The 19,648-nt window shown below is 31.9% G+C and overlaps 1 protein-coding gene and 1 pseudogene across 1 annotated transcript; both read left to right on the top strand.

The window, feature by feature from the left end:
- The first annotated feature begins 6,949 nt into the window (after positions 1-6,949).
- Positions 6,950-12,191, top strand: LOC120177404 (annotated as a pseudogene).
- A 2,453-nt stretch (positions 12,192-14,644) lies between these two features.
- On the top strand, positions 14,645-18,612 carry LOC120177398 (DEAD-box ATP-dependent RNA helicase 46-like). The gene is made up of 9 exons (XM_039183561.1): positions 14,645-14,983; positions 15,304-15,456; positions 15,611-15,679; positions 16,235-16,504; positions 16,663-17,013; positions 17,144-17,421; positions 17,516-17,893; positions 18,034-18,165; positions 18,328-18,612. Exons 1-9 carry the CDS (start codon positions 14,660-14,662, stop codon positions 18,422-18,424), a joined length of 2,052 nt encoding a protein of 683 aa, XP_039039492.1. The 5' UTR covers positions 14,645-14,659; the 3' UTR covers positions 18,425-18,612.
- The last annotated feature ends 1,036 nt before the right edge of the window (positions 18,613-19,648 follow it).

The following is a 19,648-nucleotide window of genomic DNA, read 5'->3' as shown; positions in this document are numbered from 1 at the left end:
AACTATGAGGAGGTTAAAATTTAAGGAGTTATAGTTTGATTTCACTAATTTTAAAATTGAAGGGTGTTAAAGAGTAATTAAATCAAAAAAAAATTAAAACTGAAAGGAAACTAAAATATAGTTAAATCAGTAATTTTGAGATGGGACAAGAGCTTAATTGTAATTATTTCAAAAATATCAATGACCTAAAATCAATTAAATCATCGAAGTTGGAGAGGGGCTCACGTAGATTCGTCCCTAACTATACGAACCGTTTGACCCATAAGTAGTTCTACACTAGGGATGGATACGGGACTCGAATCCAAGGGGTCTCAACCCGACCTAGTCATATGGGTCGGATTATTTAAAAATAATTCAGGTTTAGATTTTTTTAGAGGTTATGTTTAGATCGGGTCGAGTTTTTACAGTCGAGAGATCCCAAATCTACCGTAGAAAACACAAACAATCCAACACCCTGAAGACGCCGGGAGATCTACCAAAATATCTGATTAACCCTGAAGACGCCGAAGATCCCAAATTTACTGTAGAAAAGTTTAAAAGCCGAGAAATACGAATATAATTATTCAAGGACCACTTTCCATTTTATAAATGTAAAAAAATAAAATAAAATAATAAAATAATTAAAAAAATACTAACAAAATATGATTAAATTTATAGAAAGTATTTAAAAATTTACTAGATCCGTAAAATATTTTTAAACAGTGCTTAACAAGTAATTAATTTATGTTAAGGTAATATTTGTGTAAAAAAACCAAATTTTTTCATGGATTCCAAAGGCGCCTAGATATCCCAATAAACAATCCAAAAATCTGGTTAACCTTGAAGACGTCGAGAAATCTCAAATTTACTGTAGAAATCCCATTTAAAAATTAATCGGATGAACACTTTAATTTAGGAATTAAACATTACCTGTAGAATTATATGGGAACTTTGGCCTGCTTTAGTGGCCAACCAAATTGCTTAAATTGAATAAAAAATGATTAAATCTCAGCCACATATGAAATTTGTGGCTAATATTTGGATTAGGATGAAAAAGTAGATGCAAAACAACACAGCCTATTGGGTTAATGATGTTTGTTTGCAAAGTAAACCCAACTTTCTGTCACATGGATACACCTCTATTCCCTCCTTTAAACAACAAAATTACTCATAATTACTTCTTAAGTTACAAGTACAAAATACAATCACAATTAGAAATAATATAATACAAATATATTTTTTGGTTAAGTAGATAGGTATCACATTTGTAAGCTAAATCTTAGAATTCGAACTTACACAAAGTGAAACAATATAAGCATCATTGACAATCAACCAATTAATATATCTCATATGATTCAAATATATTAAATTAATATTAATTATTACAAATCATAATTAAACTAATAATTAAAATGAAATGTGCCTAGAGTCAAACTAAAATAATCATTCTTATGAGAGATTTAAATTAGGATAAAATCTTGAGTCAATTCAAACATAATATACATATGATAGGAGTCGAATATGGGTGTTCAATGAGCTTTAATCTTTTTAAAATAATCCTGAGTAAACCGTCAATAAAAATATACATTTGTTATCGTGACATTATTTATTATAAGATAACAGTAAGATAATAATAGCACAATAAAAGAAGATATTAAGATTTTATGTAAATTGTCTTTGATGAAAAAATTACAAACATAAAAGAAAAAAAAAATTCTTACGAGGTTGAAATAATATTAGAGGTTATGATTGTGCAACTCTCATTAAACAACTCAAAAATTCACTCTAATAAAACTCTAAAATACATTAATTGCCATTTTCTTTAATTTTATTTTGGCATAATACTAACAATTGCTCCTAACGTTTAACAAAACATTTGTTTTGGTCCCTATTCTTTTTTTTGGGATCACTTTAACCCCTAACATTTCAATTTCGACCAAAAAGACTCATCCGTGGATAGAAACAGTTAGTCATAAATAAAAGTATTGACGTGACAAAATGACATGTCATTAACTTTTTTAAAAAATTTTAAAATATTTTTATTTAATATTTTTTTCCAATGAAATAATGACATATGTCATTATCCCATTGGTTTAAATGTAAGAAAACAAAATTTACTTTTGTGATGACTTGAACTTAGGTTGTTAGAATGGAATCCCAAAACCCAACCATCAAGTCAAGTGATATGCTTAAATCTACATGCACAAAACAAAACAAAACAAAACAAAACAAAACAAAACAAAACAAAAACATTTATCATACACTACATATTTCATCAAACACTTTCTTTATTCACTTTTCACCTGTAATTTCTTTTCCCTTAATTTTGAGTTAAGAGTATTATTTTAGAACCCATCATGAACTGAACCATAGAATTTAGATCTGACGGTAACTCATATGTAATTCTTACTCTTTAACTGTTGCTTCTATTGCATTTGTTATATGTTATCATACTTTGGTTTCAATAAATTTTAAGGCAATATTATTTTAGTTTGACGAATTGACGAGATAGTATCCTAACTCTAAAGAATGACGATCTTTGTTGTTTTTTCAAATTAAAAGGGCATCCTCTTAAAAATAAATTCATGTGAATTAAGTCATTTTCTAAGTCAAAAACATTTTAATAAAATTCACTCATTTCAAAATAAATTTGAATAAACAAAAGGATCATAATTTAAATATGTGTTCGACTTTGTAATTTCTAATATTTAGGCAACGTTACATAATCGCTAAGGTACTAATTTTGGACGTTGTGGGGGTCCTCATCCTTCCCCACATATAATCGACTCTTGAACTCTTAAAAATGAATCTTTCGTTAAACGCAGACCAATTTTTATCTTTAAAATTATTTTTCTAAAATTTTGTTAAAAATGATATTTTTAAGTATTCGATATACCTTACACAAAGGTCGATGACGACTCCAAATCAAAATGTTCCAAAATCAAATTACACCCCATTCAAACTTAAATTTTTAAGTCGAACCGCTCTCACTCATCGTTGAGCTGTTAGGGAAACGTTATGGCATCGATATTGAATGAATAATGTCAATACTATTCTTGAAGTATCATACTTCAATGTTGAAAAATCACTTTTAACTCGATTAAAGTTCAATATATTTAAAAAAAAATTATTCTAAAATTATTTCTAATGCTTGACAAAAACTTTTAAGTATTTGAAGAGAAATATCAAGTTGTTAAGATTAGAAAATTTTTATGTATTCAAATATTTAATTCAAATATAATTTTAAAATTTATTTAAAGTATTAAATATTATTTATATATCAAAATTATCAAAAACATGTTTAACTTATTTTAATTCCATTTGATATCATTTACTTAACATAACCATTTTTTAATATTTTACTAATTAAATCGGTATACAATAAATTTTTTATAAAATAATAACTATTATAATAAAAAATTAATTCAAATATAAAGGATAGCCATTGGCCGGTTTGTTTACAAAACCAAACGTCAACTACCACGAGCAGCACGACGATTCCGTGCTATCTACCGATAAAACGGAAAGTATGACGTGTCATATTTTATTTTAATTTATTTTCACTAATTATTCAAACAAAAAGTTAATTTATTTTCACTGTCCCTCGAGAAAAATCCCATTCCCGCACACCAAACATACTCAAACCCGGCGATTTTCCAAAAAAAAAAAAAATCACTCTTACCAATTAATTTTCACTGTCAGTCACTGTTCAGATTATGTTTTTTGATCTAACGCCTTTTGCAAGAGGCACGCCTTACGTTATGTGGGGTAAGGCGCGTCCCCTGAAGCTCGCCTTGCTAAACGTGTAAAACACTCAAATATTAATTTTGTAAATATTTTTAAAATGGTGTTTAATATGTAATTAATTTCTGTTAGGGGTGATATTTGCATCAAAACGTCAACTTTATTTATTTATTTATTGTGTGTAAAAAAAAAATTCTTCATTAAAATCTTTAAACATTCTTTTGCAATTTATTTTATAACTCGACACATTTTAATTTTTGCATGAAATTACACAATATGTATAATTTAGTATAGAAAAACTTTAAGAGTAAATATTTTTAAAATATAAATAATTTTATAAAAGTTTTATAACTAGTATTTTTTTTCAAAATGATGATAATGATGATGATAATAAATATTTTATAATTTAAAAAATTATAAATTTTATATATTTTGAAAAGAAAGTGAATTTATATTCTTTTTGTATTGAATTTTATTCATTTTTAATTTATTTTTTGTATTTTTATTGTTTTTTAAAAAAATGAATAATAATTTATTTGATATATCAATTGTAAGATTTTTGCATGAAATTACACAATACATATAATCTAGTATAGAAAAGAGAAAATAACCTCATTGACCGAAAATATCTTATAATATACGATTTTAACCAACTTTTTTTGGATTTGCTAAAATGACCAACAAAATCGTAATGCGATCTTAAATTCGTAATGCGAACTCTAATTTTTCAACTCAATTTCCAAATTCGCAACGCGATTTTGCGATAGTTCAAGTTCGTGTTGCGATTTTCCAAATTCGTTGCGATTTTCCAAATTTACGTTAGTCCAAATTCGTTACGATAGTCCAAGTTCACGTTGCGATAGTCGAAGTTCGCGTTGCGATTTTCCAAATTCGTTGCGATAGTCCAAGTTTACGTTGCGATAGTCCAAATTCGTTGCGATAGTCGAAGTTCGCGTTGCGATTTTCCAAATTCGTTGCGATAGTCGAAGTTCGCGTTGCGATTTTCCAAATTTGTTGCGATAGTCGAAGTTCGCGTTGCGATTTTCCAAATTCGTTGCGATAGTCGAAGTTCGCGTTGCGATTTTCCAAATTCGTTGCGATAGTCCAAGTTCACGTTGTGATAGTCCAAGTTCGCGTTGCGATTTTCCAAATTCGTTGCGATAGTCCAAGTTCACGTTGCGATAGTCCAAGTTCGCGTTGCGATTTTCCATAATCGCAACAACTGGTGGTATTGCATTTGTTTCTTAATAATTTTCTCTAAAAATATAATATCCTCGCGGACGTGTCGAAAACACGTATTACTACAACCACAACCACAATCCTACCCGACCCGACCCGAGACGGGACGGCGGCGGTGCACGAGAGTCCCCTTGTTCTCTTCCACTCAACAAGGAAGGGGAAATCCAAGCCTTAAATACCCATTCCTAATAGTGTTTCCAATACCATGTGGGATTGAGCATTGTCAACACTTCGGAATCTTTTATACAATCGCAACACATTCTTTATTGTTTCAAACTAAGATCTTACAAATGGCTTGGGAATCTTATACACTATCGCAACACATTCTTTATTGTTTCAAACTCCACGTGAATTTGAAATAGTTAAAATGTAAACTTATTTTGGATTTTTCACTATCGCAACACTTTTTCACTATCGCAACAACACGTTTTTCAAACTCTTGCAACACATTTTAACTATCACAACACATTTTAACTATCGCAACACATTTTTCAAAATCGCGTTGCGAATTTGAAAACTGAGTTGAAAAATTAGAGCTCGCGTTGCGATTTTGTTGGTCATTTTGGCAAATCCAAAAAAAGTTGGTTAAATCGTATATTATAAGGTATTTTCGGTCACTGATGTTATTTTCTCTATAGAAAAACTTTGAGGGTAAGTATTTTAATATATGAATAATTTTATAAAAGTTTTATAACTAGTATTTCTTTTTCAAAATGATGATGATGATAATAAATATTTTATAATTTAAAAGGATTATAAATTTTATATATTTTTGGGAAAAATTTGACTTTTAAAATTAATTATTTTAAAATATAAAAAATATTAAAATAAAATTTTAAAATTAATAATGTTTATTCATTTTTAATAAAATTAGAATTTAATATTTATTATATATTTTTTAAAATTAATATTAGAAAGAATATTTTAAATAAAGAGGTGATTTTTTAGCTTTATATTCTTTTTTATTGAATTGTATTCACATTTAATTATTTTTTATTGCATTTTGTTGATTTTTTAAAAAATGAATAATAATTTATTTGATCTATCAATTGTAATTAAAAGTATAAAAATGTAATAAAAAAAGAATTAAAAATAAATAAAATTCAATACAAAAAAATATAATGTTAATTTTTTTTTCAAAAATATATAAAATTTATAATTTTTTTAATTATAAAATATTTATTATCATCATCATTTTGAAAAAGAAATAATAGTTATAAAACTTTGATAAAATTATTCATATTTTAAAATACTTACCATCAAAAATTTTTTATACTAGATTATACGTATTATTTAATTTCATGCAAAAATCAAAATTTATCGAGTTATAAAATAATTTGTAAAAGAATATTTAAAGATTTTAATGTATAATATTTTTTTACACACAAAAAATAAATAAATAAAGTTGATATTTTTACACAAATAACACCCTAAAAGAAATTAATTATGTTTTAGAAATTATTTTAAAAATATTTACAAAATTGACACCGAACGCGCTTTACTCTACGTGACTGATCAACATAATATGCTTCTTATTACAAAAAGATGTTAAATCAAAAAATATAATCTAAACGGTGTCAGACAAAAAAAATGAGTAAGTAAGAATGATTTTTTGGAAAATCGCCCTCAAACCCTCTATATTCCCTCTATATTCGTCTCCTCGTTTTCATTTTATTTTACTGTCAAATCACTGCCATTTACGAAAATCTACATTGTTTGATAATATATATATATATATATATATCATGCTTTAACTTTGCTGTTCTTGTTAATTGTTTATTTTTTAATCTTGTGGTCGTAATATTGAATCTAACGAAACGAAAGATATTTCATAATTCAAAAATCTCCACGAAAATTGCTCTTAATCTGATATTGAATTATACTACCTCTCTATACATATGAGAATAAGGCTCTATCTAATTTAATTTTTTACATGGATTCAGTATCATATTAACATAATCGTCTTTGAATCTGTGATGTTTTTGTTTTCGTTTTAATTTTTTATTTTGCGTGAAACTAATTGATTATAGTTGAAATTACTGTTTGTTTGTTTCCGTTGATTTCTGTACTGGTTAGGCGTTTATCTGATGCGTTTCTTTTCGTGCTTTCTGTTTGGCTGCCGAGAAACAAATTTTTTTGTCAGCGTTTTTTTTCTTATTCAGTTTTCTCCGGAAAGAGTAGATTAAATTTAAGCATAGTATCTTTTTTCAGAACAATTTATTTATCCGTTGAATTTCATGCTAATTTTGTTGTTTTTAACTCTAATAATAACGATATATTTTAAATAAAAATGTGATTTATGAGTACTTGTTATGTTTTCCCCTTTTTATGAATATATTCTAATAAATTTATTAGTTCTTTTCGGATGGAAATGATTTGCCATGTTTCTTAAGATGCAAGAAGAGAGTATTATGGTTGTAAATTATAACCTGAATCTAGAAGTTAGGGTTAATGAACAGAAACTTTTACTTTGTTGTGGTGGATAATGCCCTTTTCAGGGAAATGCTTAAGCTATTGATGATGCTGATGGTTTTAAGCCTCTTTTTTTCTCTTTCTTTTTAACTTGATCCAGTGATTGAAACTTGAGCATCTTGCATTTTTAGTTGTTGGTTGTGAAGATTGGTGGAAATGTACCTTGAACTTCATATGTTACTAAGGATGTGGTTGTTTCTATGTCAATTAAAAAAAAACCTTGGGTAGCTTTTCGTTGCTGTTACTGTTGTACAGAGTATTTGAGTTTCATTCCCTTATGGTAAATTCCATATATGCGGCATGAATTAACTTAAGCATAGATTGGTTGTTGATATATTGTTTAAAACATAGGCTCTGATATGTTTTCATGTGTCTCTTTTACAGGTTAAGAACCTGCTCTTGGGCTGTACTAAAGCTCAAGGGAAATAATGGTACTCTTTTAGTTTTATCATTTATATTTAATTTTTTGTTTCATTCTTATTCTTGTGGTATTTCTTGACAAATCCTCGGTTATGAACTAGGTTCAGTTGCATTATTTGGCTGGTTAAAACAAAGGGAAACTAGTGTTCTATTATTATTCAATCTTATATATATTTGATATCATGATGTTATATGTAATTTTTGTAGGATCGAAATAGTTCTGGTGGTGATGCTGATAATTTTGACTCGGATACTGAAGATGAACTGGAAATAGATAATTATGCCATCTCCTCTAGCTCAGGAGTGTCAGCTGTTTTGAGCACAACGGAGGTACATGCTCATAAGTAATTACTTTATGCAGCATTCTAGAATAGTATTGCAGTTTCTGTATTAGTTTAGATTTTAAGAGGATTTTTTTTGTGATTATAAGGATTGTCTATGATTGAATTATGTTTCATTTGCAATTTTCAAAGAAACAATGCACATTTGGTTTGAGATATTAATTGATGAGATCTTATGTGAACTAGATGAGAAAATGGTGCATTGACCATTCAGACATTTGTTACTAGAGGTTTCTGTAATTCTGCATCTTCATCTCATGTACTGCTTTAGTCTGAAGTCTAAACTCTTTTTTACATTAGAAGCTTGAATTTTTCTTTGGCATTCTGAAATGTCATCCTCTGCCTCCTTAGCAATGAAAATGTTCCATTCACTTAGTTCAGGTCTTTTGACTTTGGTGTCTACCCCAATTATTCTTCGAATACCTGTTTTTGCAGATTATCTTCTCTCCCATGCTTTACTTGTAACTTCTCTAGGAATATTATGGTTAAGGGGCAAAGTAATGTCATAACTAACTCATGATTAACTTTTATCTTGTCAAGGTGAGCTCGTCTGCAGATTCTCCCAATTCCAAGTTAATTGATCATTTTGTTGGAATGGGGTTCTCTGAGGAACTTGTTGCAAAAGCAATTGAGGAAAATGGTAAAGCTTATAGGTCTTTTCTACTTGGAGAATAAATTTAAATCTTAAGCCCATTTATAATTCTGCTTTACTATTGTCCAGGGGAGGAGAACTCAAACTTGATACTCGAAGCTCTACTTCAGTATTCTGTGAGTTACTGCATATGCCGTATTCTAATGATGCTTATTAGTTGCATATACTCTGATGCTAGAAAGTTGCTGCATATTCTCTTGGCTGAATTTTCACTGTTAAATCATTGATTCGTTAGCTTGTTGATTTCATAAATTTATTAATCCTTGATTTCCCGTTTTGGTTTGAAGGCAAGCTCATTGGCCAGTTCTTCCAATTCCAAGTTGATTGACCATTTTGTAGGGATGGGGTTCTCTGAAGAAATGTTTATCAAAGCAATTAAATAAAATAGTATGGTCCTTTCTTGTTTCATTAGACATCAATATTCATCTCAACTTCTTTATCTATAATCTTGTCCATTTTCAGGAGAGGGAAATACAGATATAATATTAGAGACTCTGTTGACGTATTCAGTAAGTTGTACACCTGTACCTTGTTTTTAGTGAATGCTATTTCTGAAACATACTTTTCTGTGGGAGAGAAATCAATTTATATGAACAGTAATCTTGATTTTGATGCAATAGCAAGACTACACATACAGTGCTTCAGGTGATATTTGCCAATCCTTCCCAAATAGAATTGTCTTTCCGAGTTGTTGGATTATACATGCAAATTAGTCGTTTACTCTCCTCTTGTTATATCATTTAATGATTAGTTTAAAATTTGCAAGCTCTTGAAAAGTCTGCTCCCAAGCAACATGTTGATTCTGATAACTACTCATCTGATTATGAAGGGAGTTTTCTGGATTATTTCACAGATATCAATAGTTCTTCTGAGACTGAGGTATATAACTTTTAATGTTATATCCATTATTTTATCTGTTCACTTTGCAAACATTTTCAAAATCACCATCCGTTAATACTATGAGAAAATTTAATTCTAAAAATTGAAGTTGTGCTTTAATTTTTATAGCCACGTGAATGCTACAAATTGACCTTTAGTCACTGATTTGCATTTTCTATAGATGCTATAATTTAGCTACTGACTAATTATTAACAGAATATTTTATCTCATTTTACTTGTAGATCATTTATTTGAGTTTTTGTTTTTCATATTTCTATGTTCTAGGAAATCTGAATCCTGATTCTGATGAGGAGAGTAAACTGTTATACTTGACAAAAATGGGGTACTCAGAGGCTGAGGCTTCAGTAGCCATGGAGAGATGTGGTGAGTGGTTTCTTTTTTTCGAATGAGGAACTACATAACACAACCTAAGCTTCAATTCCTTGTAAAGTATCCAACCTATACTATAATCAATTGGTAAAATGCGAAGGACCTAACTCGAATATAAGACCACATGAAAGAGAATACTTAATAGATGTGAGATATCACCACGGAACATAATGTATCCAAAATGGAACTCCCAATAACTCATAGATTACAGACACAAAGTTCTGTACTTGTAGGGAAACCCAAGTGTACTTTTTAACTCTAGTTTTCAACAATGAACTTTCAATGCCACTTTGGCTTCAATCTTTATAAGAGATGTTTGTGAAACTTTTGAGGTGGTATCATGGGCCTTTTAAGAGGGGATGTAGTTATTACACTCAGATTGTACCTTTAAATTAACTCTTTAAATAATGCAGGTCCGGATTCATTAATTGCAGAGTTGATAGATTTTATATGTGCTGCTCAAATGGCTAAGGCTGCTGACGCACTTCTTCCAGTAGAAGATAGGGTAGTTTCTTTCCCCTTTCTATGAATTCAAACTTGAAATTCTCTTTGTAAATCTTTGTAGCTTTTCCTTGCAATTTTGCATTTAAGTTGCAGTATCTGCCAATTTGATGTAGTTTTACGCATATTATTTTGGTTAAACTCACACCTTCCATCCAATTAAATAGAAGCCGTTCTGCAATGACCGCAATTACAAGGAAAGACGAAACTCAGGCTATGATTTGTGGAAAAAGAAGAAGCATATGAAGTTTGAAAAGAAGCTTCTCAATGAAGATGATCATGCAGTCTTCCAAATCCAATAATTGGTTTTGGGTTCCTACCGAACCAGATCTGATAACTCAAAGAACACTTCCAGAAGATGCTATTCGCCTCCTTATTTCTACTGTGAGAACGTGGCACTTGCTCCGGTAGGAGTTTGGACTTAAATGTCACGGTACGTTTACGATGTAGCGCCAGAGTTTGTAGATTCGAAGTATTTTTGTGTTGCTGCACGGAAAAAGGCTATATTCATAATCTGCCAATTGAGAACAGATGTCCTCTTGTTCCGTTTCCTCCACGCATCATACATGAAGCTTTTCCATTGACAAAGAAGTGGCCTTCCTAGGATCCAAGAACAAAGTTGAACTGTTTACAAACATGTACAACAAGTGCCAAATTGACAGAAAGAATCCGAAAGGCTCTTGAAGCTTATGACGATGAACCACCTTTGAGTGTCTAGAAGTATTTTTTTGATGAGTGCAGATAATGGAATCTGGTATGGGTTGGAAGGAATGAAGTTGTTCCACTTGAACCTGATGAGGTGGAAATGCTTCTTGGTTTCCCCAAAAACCATACACGAGGAGGAGGATCTAGTCGGACAGAGAGGTCTAAATCGCTTGGTAATTCATTCCAGGTGTGTGATTTTTACTGTTTTTTTCTCTTGTAATTGCCAAATTCCCAAGTAATAATGGTTATGGTACATGAATGTCATAATGGTTCCGTTATTAATTTTACTCTTCTTATATGACTCTTTGGTTTAGAGGTATATGAATCCGTGCTTACAGTGCTATGCTTATAGAATAACTTATTTCAGGTCGACACAGTGGCTTATCATCTTTTGGTCTTAAGAGACATGTTCCCCGGTGATATCAATATCTTGTCTCTTTTCTCTGGATCGGTGGTGCATAGGTTGCCCTCTATCAGCTCAGCATACCTTTGAAGGCTGTTGTATCAGATGAAAAGTCGGAAATTGAGTAGAAACATTGTTAGGAGTTGGTGGGAGCAAACAAATCAGCGGGGGACTCTAATTGATATACCAGATGTGCAAGAACTGAATGGTGATCGGTTGGAGCAATTGATGAGTAGATTTGGTGGATTCGACCTTGTTGTCGGTGGCAGTCCGTGTAACAACCTTATCGGAAGTAATAGACATCATCGGGATGGACTCGAGGGTAAAGAATCTTCTCTCTTCTACGATTATTGTCGTATATTAGACTTGGTTAGACTTATGCAAAGGGATCAATGATTTCATGTGAAAGGTTATTTGTGCATACTTTGCTTCAAATAGAATTTGTCTTGCATCTTTGTTATTGTCTGAACATTACATTCTTTACGACTTATGAGAACTGAAAATGAAATGTTTAAAGTTGAACATAATTGTATTGGACCATGTTCGTATCTGATACATACTTAAAATTCCAAGGAATCAAATATTTAAGTTAGATAATTGGATGTATTAACACACTTCTTTACTAACGATTTTTTAAAAATTTAATATTATTTATTTATGAATATAATTTTGATATATATATTTATGCATACAATTCATTTAGTATATTTCAAATGTATATTTATATGAAGTGTACATGAAATATTCATATATTTATGATTTTAGTATAAATATGATATTTTAGTCGGATTTTTGGATAACCTTATTATTATACTCTTACATCTATAACTTGATTTAATATGAATTTAAAGAAGTTTCATTTGACCCAAAACTCAACTTAATTTTTTAAGTAAAAATCTGCACTCTATCGGACACAAATATATATAATTTTTTTAATTTTATTGGGTAAAATAGGGATCTAATTAAAAGAGAGTATAATGAAAAAAATGCTTCTAAAGTTCTAAATAGTCAATTTGACACGTTATCTTTGGAGTATTTTTCTTCAATGTTTCATTTTGGGGGGAATAATTAGGCAATAAATGGTCAACACTCCAAAATAATGATCTTTTTATCTTAAAATGAAATGTTGTAAAAATGTTCCCAAAAATAAGAGCTAAAATGACTAGTTAGTTAAGTGATAGGGGTTTTCCCTTAAAATGAAACATTTAGATGTCAAATACTTTAAAAAAAGAATATGAGCCAAAATGATTATTTAATCAAATATTAAGAGTATTTTTTGACATTATACCTAAATATGTATCAATTATAATAGGTCGTGTTGGGTCAACCTTTTGGTTGAATTGAACTCGATTTGAGTATCAAATTCTTTTGCCCTCCATCTAGTTTGACTAGGTTTTAAGGAGACTCAATTCGACCCGAAACTCGATTTGAATTTTAAAGTTAAAATTTGCACATGACACAAAAATATTTTATCTTTTTTATTCAATAAAACAAAAAATTAACTGAAAAAAATATAGAGATGATTCTAAAAATATAAAAGATAATTATATTATTATAAGTCGAAGATTTTTTATTTTAAATTCAAACATAACCTAACTCAACATCGTCATTCACAAAATTTAACCTGATTTAAACCTAAAATTTATAATATAAAATTAAATCGGATCAAAACACGTCAAACAATATGATTTTTTTTTTGACAATGTTTATACTTATTAATTTTTAATTTTTAATTAAATTTGATGTTGCAATTCAATATCACTAATTCAATCATAAAATTATGAAAAAATACAATATTAAAATTAAAATAAGAATAGATATTTAAAAAAAAACTAAATAAATATATTTCCTCACACTTCAAAATTTTATTTCAGAAAAATGCTAGCTGTCCGAATGCGTGTATTGAAAGGCCTATAAATTTGTATATTCCTTCGAACAGCAGCCTCTTTTGAATTTCTCTCTTTCCTGCGAAGACATATCGAGGAGAAAGAGAGAGAAGACCCTAAAAATAGCAAAATTTTGATTTCTATTCGAAAACGATTATCGCGTCATCTTCCTCGAACCGATACCATCAGGTATTTAGATTTTCATAAATTCTGTTTGATTTTCTCAGATCTGAATTTCGTTCTTATACTTTAGATTCTAATCTCTATCCCCTAAAATTTTGTAAAGTTAAGAGTTCCAAATTCTATGTAGATTAGGTTGAGAAAGGGTTTGATTGATTATTGATAGAATCTGATGAGGAAAACTGGAGTTTTCTAGTTTTGATCTTGAATCTGGGAACTGATTGATTGTTAAGTATGTAGTTGACGGATTTGGTTTCTTTTCTTTTGAATTTCAATATTCATTGAGCTTTTTTATTGGCAGATCTTGGTGTTCAAATATTTGAAGTTTTAGCCTTAAATTTTGTACTCGCGTATTGATTATTGGAATAGGCCGTTTAAATTCAATTAGTTATCTCAGTTTTATTTTAAATTCAATCAGGTATCCGTCAGTTCCTGGACGTAATCCTGACCTTGCCACTCATCGGTGGGGAGGTCAGCTTTAGTTAAGCGGTTAAAGTGGCCTTGTCATCAACTCATGGCAAGGCCGAGGCTTAAAATTTGATTGGACTTTGCCATCCCTTGGTGGCAGAGGTGAGGTCCATTTAATTTTTAAAAAATGGCAGATTCCGGGAATTGATTTTCCCTTGGCATTAACTACAGAATTTGTTAAGATATTACAAATCCAAATGTAGAAGGTAAGACCTTAAGAGGCAAAAAGAATGATCTATTATAAATGAAAAAATGATTAAATTGGAAGTTCAATTCATGGTTTTGGTTATCCAAGCTATTTACCTTTTGAATTTGTGGTTATGATTCTTATATTAGTTTCTCATTTGTGCCTTTTGGAGTTTTTGGTGGTTGTAGATTTTTGTTGGTGCCTTTACTTGCAATGGCTGCTACAGCGACTGCCTCTTCTGCTGCTCCAAGATACGCACCGCCAGATCCCACTCTTCCCGAACCATGGAAAGGTTTAGTTGATGGTAAAACTGGTTATCTCTACTTTTGGAATCCGGTAACCAATGTTACTCAATATGAAAGACCTACAAGCGTAGAATATGTTCCAAAGTCTTATTTTGTGCCTATAAGTTCTCAAATTCAAGTTCAGCAATCTTCTGAAGGACATAATGGATATAATCCTGACAAAGAAAATGATCGGCATGGAAGAGGCAGCAATGATGTATCAAAACTTGAGCCAGTATCACGGTATAACCAGGTAAAATTTTCTCTAGTTTCGTCTACGTCTTGCACTTAGAAATTCAAAACTAATACATATGCCTTAACTCTAAGTAATGAAATATGCCCCTTTTTCTTTCTGGTGTCTAAAAGGTTCAGTGTCTGTCTCATTTGATTTTGAGACTTCGATTCTTATTCTTGTCAGTAACATATTGTATTAGACCATCAAAATTCCTGATGCTTGGATTTTCCAAAATTAAAAAAAATAATAATGAAAAGTAGAGCATATTAAGTTTGAATTTATAAATATTTGTATTTTTTTCTACCTGGGGTTAATTTAATTTTCTTAATTTGCTATAGAGTGCAGGCGGTGGACTTGTTCATTCCCATAATACACCTAATGGGACTTATGGCTCTGTGATTGGAGGATCTGCTAGGGGACATGGATTGGTGGCTGGGGGAAGTTATTTGTCTGGTGATGCTTATCGCCATCAGCATGAGATAACTGTAACAGTGAGTATGATAGTTGCAATATAACCATCTTAGTTTTCCATGTTTAATCGGGGACATTGGCTTCTGAAAATCTTATTGTGCTTGATGCCTTGTTATATTTCATGACTCCAATATTTATATTTTTATGACACTTATTTTTCCTAAATTTTGTAAGGGAGATGAAGTGCCCCTGCCCTATTCTTCATTTGAAGCAACTGGCTTTCCTTCTGAGATACTTAGAGAGGTATTCTATTCTGCTTCTCCCATATCCTTTTGGTCTGTATAACATTGGTGGATTTGAAAGTCCAATCATGTAAGTTAAATCTAACGATACAAGTTGAACATTTCTTGTCCAAAGTTCTGTGATTGTTTAAAGTTCCAATGTTGAGCATCAGACTCGTGTTAATTCTTTTGCCATCTTTATGCTTTGTCGCAGGTGCGATATTTGCTCCTTGGAGGAGTTAATGTCGTACTCTGTGGTGCCCTCTGTGGGGGGCCTTGCTTATAATTTTGGGTGGCCTCTATGGTGGACCAATTTTGGGAAGGGCTTTCTGAATGATCCACGTTCGGAGCTGGGACTGCTGTTGCTGATGATTCAGTCTGCCACTCGGTCCGAACGGAAGAAGAGGCCTCATCCTGTTCCACCTTGCTTCAGCAAGCATTGGCTGCCTGCATATGGGGGTGATGCTTCTTGTGGCATAAATTACTCCTTTATGACTGACAAACCAACCATAAGTCTTGAGGGCAATACATCTGCTCACAGGGGATCCTGGAATTTTCATTCTGTTGCTTTTAACAGGTATACAGTGCTGGGTTTTCTGCTCCGACACCAATTCAGGCTCAGTCGTGGCCAATTGCATTGCAAGGTAGAGACATAGTAGCCATTGCTAAAACTGGTTCTGGGAAAACTTTGGGTTACCTAATTCCTGGATTTATGCATCTCAAGCGGTGCGGTAAAGATCCTCGAATGGGTCCTACTGTATTAGTGTTGTCACCTACAAGGGAGTTGGCTACTCAGATACAAGATGAAGCTCTTAAGTTTGGGAAGTCCTCAAGAATTAGTTCCACGGTCTGTTACCATTCTTTGATTCTGTACTTCAAGTTTGCTCATCTTTCTGTTGTGTATTTTTATCATCATCCAATTTCAATGGTGATGTTTATAATTTTTATTCGGGAGGATCCACCAATCATTATATCTTATTTGCGTTGCCATATTTTTCTTTGCAGTGTTTGTATGGAGGAGCACTGAAGGCTCCTCAATTGAGAGATATTGAGAGAGGAGTAGATATTGTAGTTGCCACTCCTGGCCGGTTAAATGATATTCTAGAAATGAGGAGAATCAGTCTTCATCAAGTTTCTTATCTTGTGTTAGATGAGGCTGATCGCATGTTGGACATGGGTTTTGAACCTCAAATTCGGAAGATTGTGAAAGAGATCCCTACTCGCAGGCAGACTCTGATGTACACGGCAACATGGCCAAAGGAAGTTCGAAAAATTGCAGCAGATCTACTGGTAAACCCCGTTCAGGTCAACATTGGCAATATCGATGAACTTGTGGCAAACAGGTCTATTACACAGGTTTCTACTCTAGTGCTGTGAATCCTATTTTAAAGCAGAATCTGACTGTTATTTAGTAGTTTCAGTTGTGAAGGAATGACTGCTTATATTATATTGTTGCTGATAGAATTAAAATTTTCTTATCTTGCAGTATGTTGAAGTATTATCACCAATGGAGAAACACAGAAGATTGGAGCAGATACTGCGTTCCCAAGAACCAGGATCGAAAATTATTGTTTTTTGTTCAACCAAGAAGATGTGTGATCAACTGGCTCGTAACCTCAGTCGACATTTTGGAGCTGCTGCTATACATGGAGACAAATCTCAGGCTGACAGGGACTATGTGCTGAATCAGTTTCGAACCGGGAGGACACCAGTTCTTGTCGCTACTGATGTTGCTGCTCGGGGATTGGACATTAAAGATATCAAGTAGGTCTTTAATGTTTTCTCGGTGACTTAACTACATCTGCTGTGTTAGTTCTTATATCATGATATTGATTGCATTATTCAACATTTTTCGTAGGGTGGTAATCAACTATGACTTCCCTACTGGAGTTGAAGATTATGTTCATAGGATTGGAAGGACTGGAAGGGCAGGTGCAACCGGATTGGCATATACATTTTTTGCTGATCAGGATGCGAAGCATGCATCAGATCTCATCAAAGTTTTAGAAGGAGCAAACCAGCTGGTGCCTGCAGAACTTCGTGATATGGCTTCACGTGGTGGAGGGATGGGAAGGCCTAGGCGTTGGGCTCCCAGTTCTGGGGGCTTTAATGGGAGGCATGGTGGACGTACTGATTCGGGGTTTGGTGGAAGGGGTGGTTATGGAATTTCTACCTCATCTTCTAGCTGGCATGATAGAAGTGGTGGACGCGGATATGATCACGAGTCTCGTGATAGGTAATAAAATGATCTGTTCTTTATTCTGGATTTGTGTCAGTTCTCACAACAGGCTTTTTGCAGTATTTGGATTTCAATTGTTGAAAACAACTTGTTTTAAGTTCACCCTTATTTATAGAACCCTTATAATGCATGAACAGGTATAATCGTGGTTTCCATGATAGTTACGATAAGGGACATAGTCACAGTCGAAGTCCTGCTGGGTTGGGTGATCGGCATAAAAACATTGGCCGTGATCGCAGCCGGAGTCGTAGTGCTGACAGGTATGATAATGTTCATGGACGTTCCCCACCTCGGAGTTTCCATGAGGTGATGGGAAAACGTGATAGATCATCCCCACCGCAACATCGTGTGCCCCCTAACAATAATGAAAATTTGAGGGAGCCGAGACATTTTATGGATCCACAGAAACCTTCTCATGAGAGGGACAATTTTGGAAGATCGTATGGTGATTCTCAGCATGAGCAGGCAAGATCGGGATTTACGAATGGGACTCGTATAGGTTCCGGCAATGCAGAGGATGATCATTGATCTCGTTCGTCAACTCTGAAATTTAGGCACTTGGTATCTCTTCGTGTCTTAAAGTCCAAGTCGGGGCAGTGCATCGGCAAAAGCTTGAAAGCTCCACAAATTGACATTTGTAGTGGAATTCATTCATTGTTGATTTTATAATGAACCATGGAATTTTATTTAGTGGGGAGTGAAAGAAGGCAAGTGGGTTAAGTTGTAATTTTATGTAATGTAATGTGACCAACACAAGACTAAGCTTAATATTTATGTAATTTTATCTCTGTCCCACAATTCTAATTAGTTATCTGATTTGTTTTTTCCAACCCCTTTCTGTAGATATCTAATCTGTTAGTTTTAAAACTAGACAAATTAAATAACAGTTGAATAATGATTATAAGTATTAATTGTTCTTAGTCAATTGATCATTCACGTTAGTTATGTAGAATCTTTGATAAGAGAGATTATTTTTTTTTATCTTTGAGATTACCTGATAATATTATTATTTTTATCTCTGAAATTACTTAATAAATTTATAAGATTTTCAACTTTTTAGATTTGTTCTTATGCTGAAATCGTCATCTGACATATATTATTCAAATTAAAAAACTTTATATTATGTACTTTTAAAAAAAAAACTTGATTTTATAAAATTATTAAGAAAATCTTAAAATCTCTAATTTCGATACTCTTTACTTTTGTCGGCCTTCAAAACTTCTTTGATCGATCTAACACCGTTGACCAAAACCCCATCGGTCGAAAAAACTCCTACCCCCAATGATGCTGTCAAAAATCCTAAATCATTATACTCAAATCCCTAAATCTAAAAATTCGAATTCGGCTGAAAAATATGTTTGTCGGTATTCATACACGAAACTGCGAAAGTAGGGGTCTATAAACGGGTTTTTAGGTGGCCCCAAGTTGAACGGGAAAGGGAGGATTTAGCAGCTAGCGCGAGGGATTTGGGAGAGAAGGGTATAAGCTAGGATTTTGTAATTTTTTAAATATATATATATATATATATATATATTTAAATATTTTTATTTTTCAAAACATTTTTAAAAATTATAAACACAACACATCAGATAATGATTTTTATCAATCTTTACGGCATAGGCTGCTAAAAATATAAGATTGAAAACATTAAATATTTATTTCAAGCAAAAAAATTCTTTAGACACCTAAAAATTAACTTAAGATCTAATTTATTTTTGCATTAACCCTTATATTTAACATTCTCTAAAGTTG

This window comes from Hibiscus syriacus, unplaced genomic scaffold (assembly GCF_006381635.1).
Source record: "Hibiscus syriacus cultivar Baekdansim isolate YM2019G1 unplaced genomic scaffold, ASM638163v2 tig00112287_pilon, whole genome shotgun sequence".
In the NCBI taxonomy this organism is placed as follows: Eukaryota; Viridiplantae; Streptophyta; class Magnoliopsida; order Malvales; family Malvaceae; genus Hibiscus; species Hibiscus syriacus.
This window is presented reverse-complemented; position numbering and strand designations above follow the sequence as displayed.

What these genes read in the sequence shown, in the direction of transcription:
- LOC120177398 (XM_039183561.1), top strand. Translation starts at nt 14,660, where the DNA reads ATGGCTGCTACAGCGACTGCCTCTTCTGCTGCTCCAAGATACGCACCG. An exon ending in CAGTATCACGGTATAACCAG is followed by an intron (nt 14,984 to 15,303) that starts GTAAAATTTTCT and finishes AATTTGCTATAG; the next exon opens with AGTGCAGGCGGTGGACTTGT. An exon ending in CTTCTGAGATACTTAGAGAG is followed by an intron (nt 15,680 to 16,234) that starts GTATTCTATTCT and finishes TGCTTTTAACAG; the next exon opens with GTATACAGTGCTGGGTTTTC.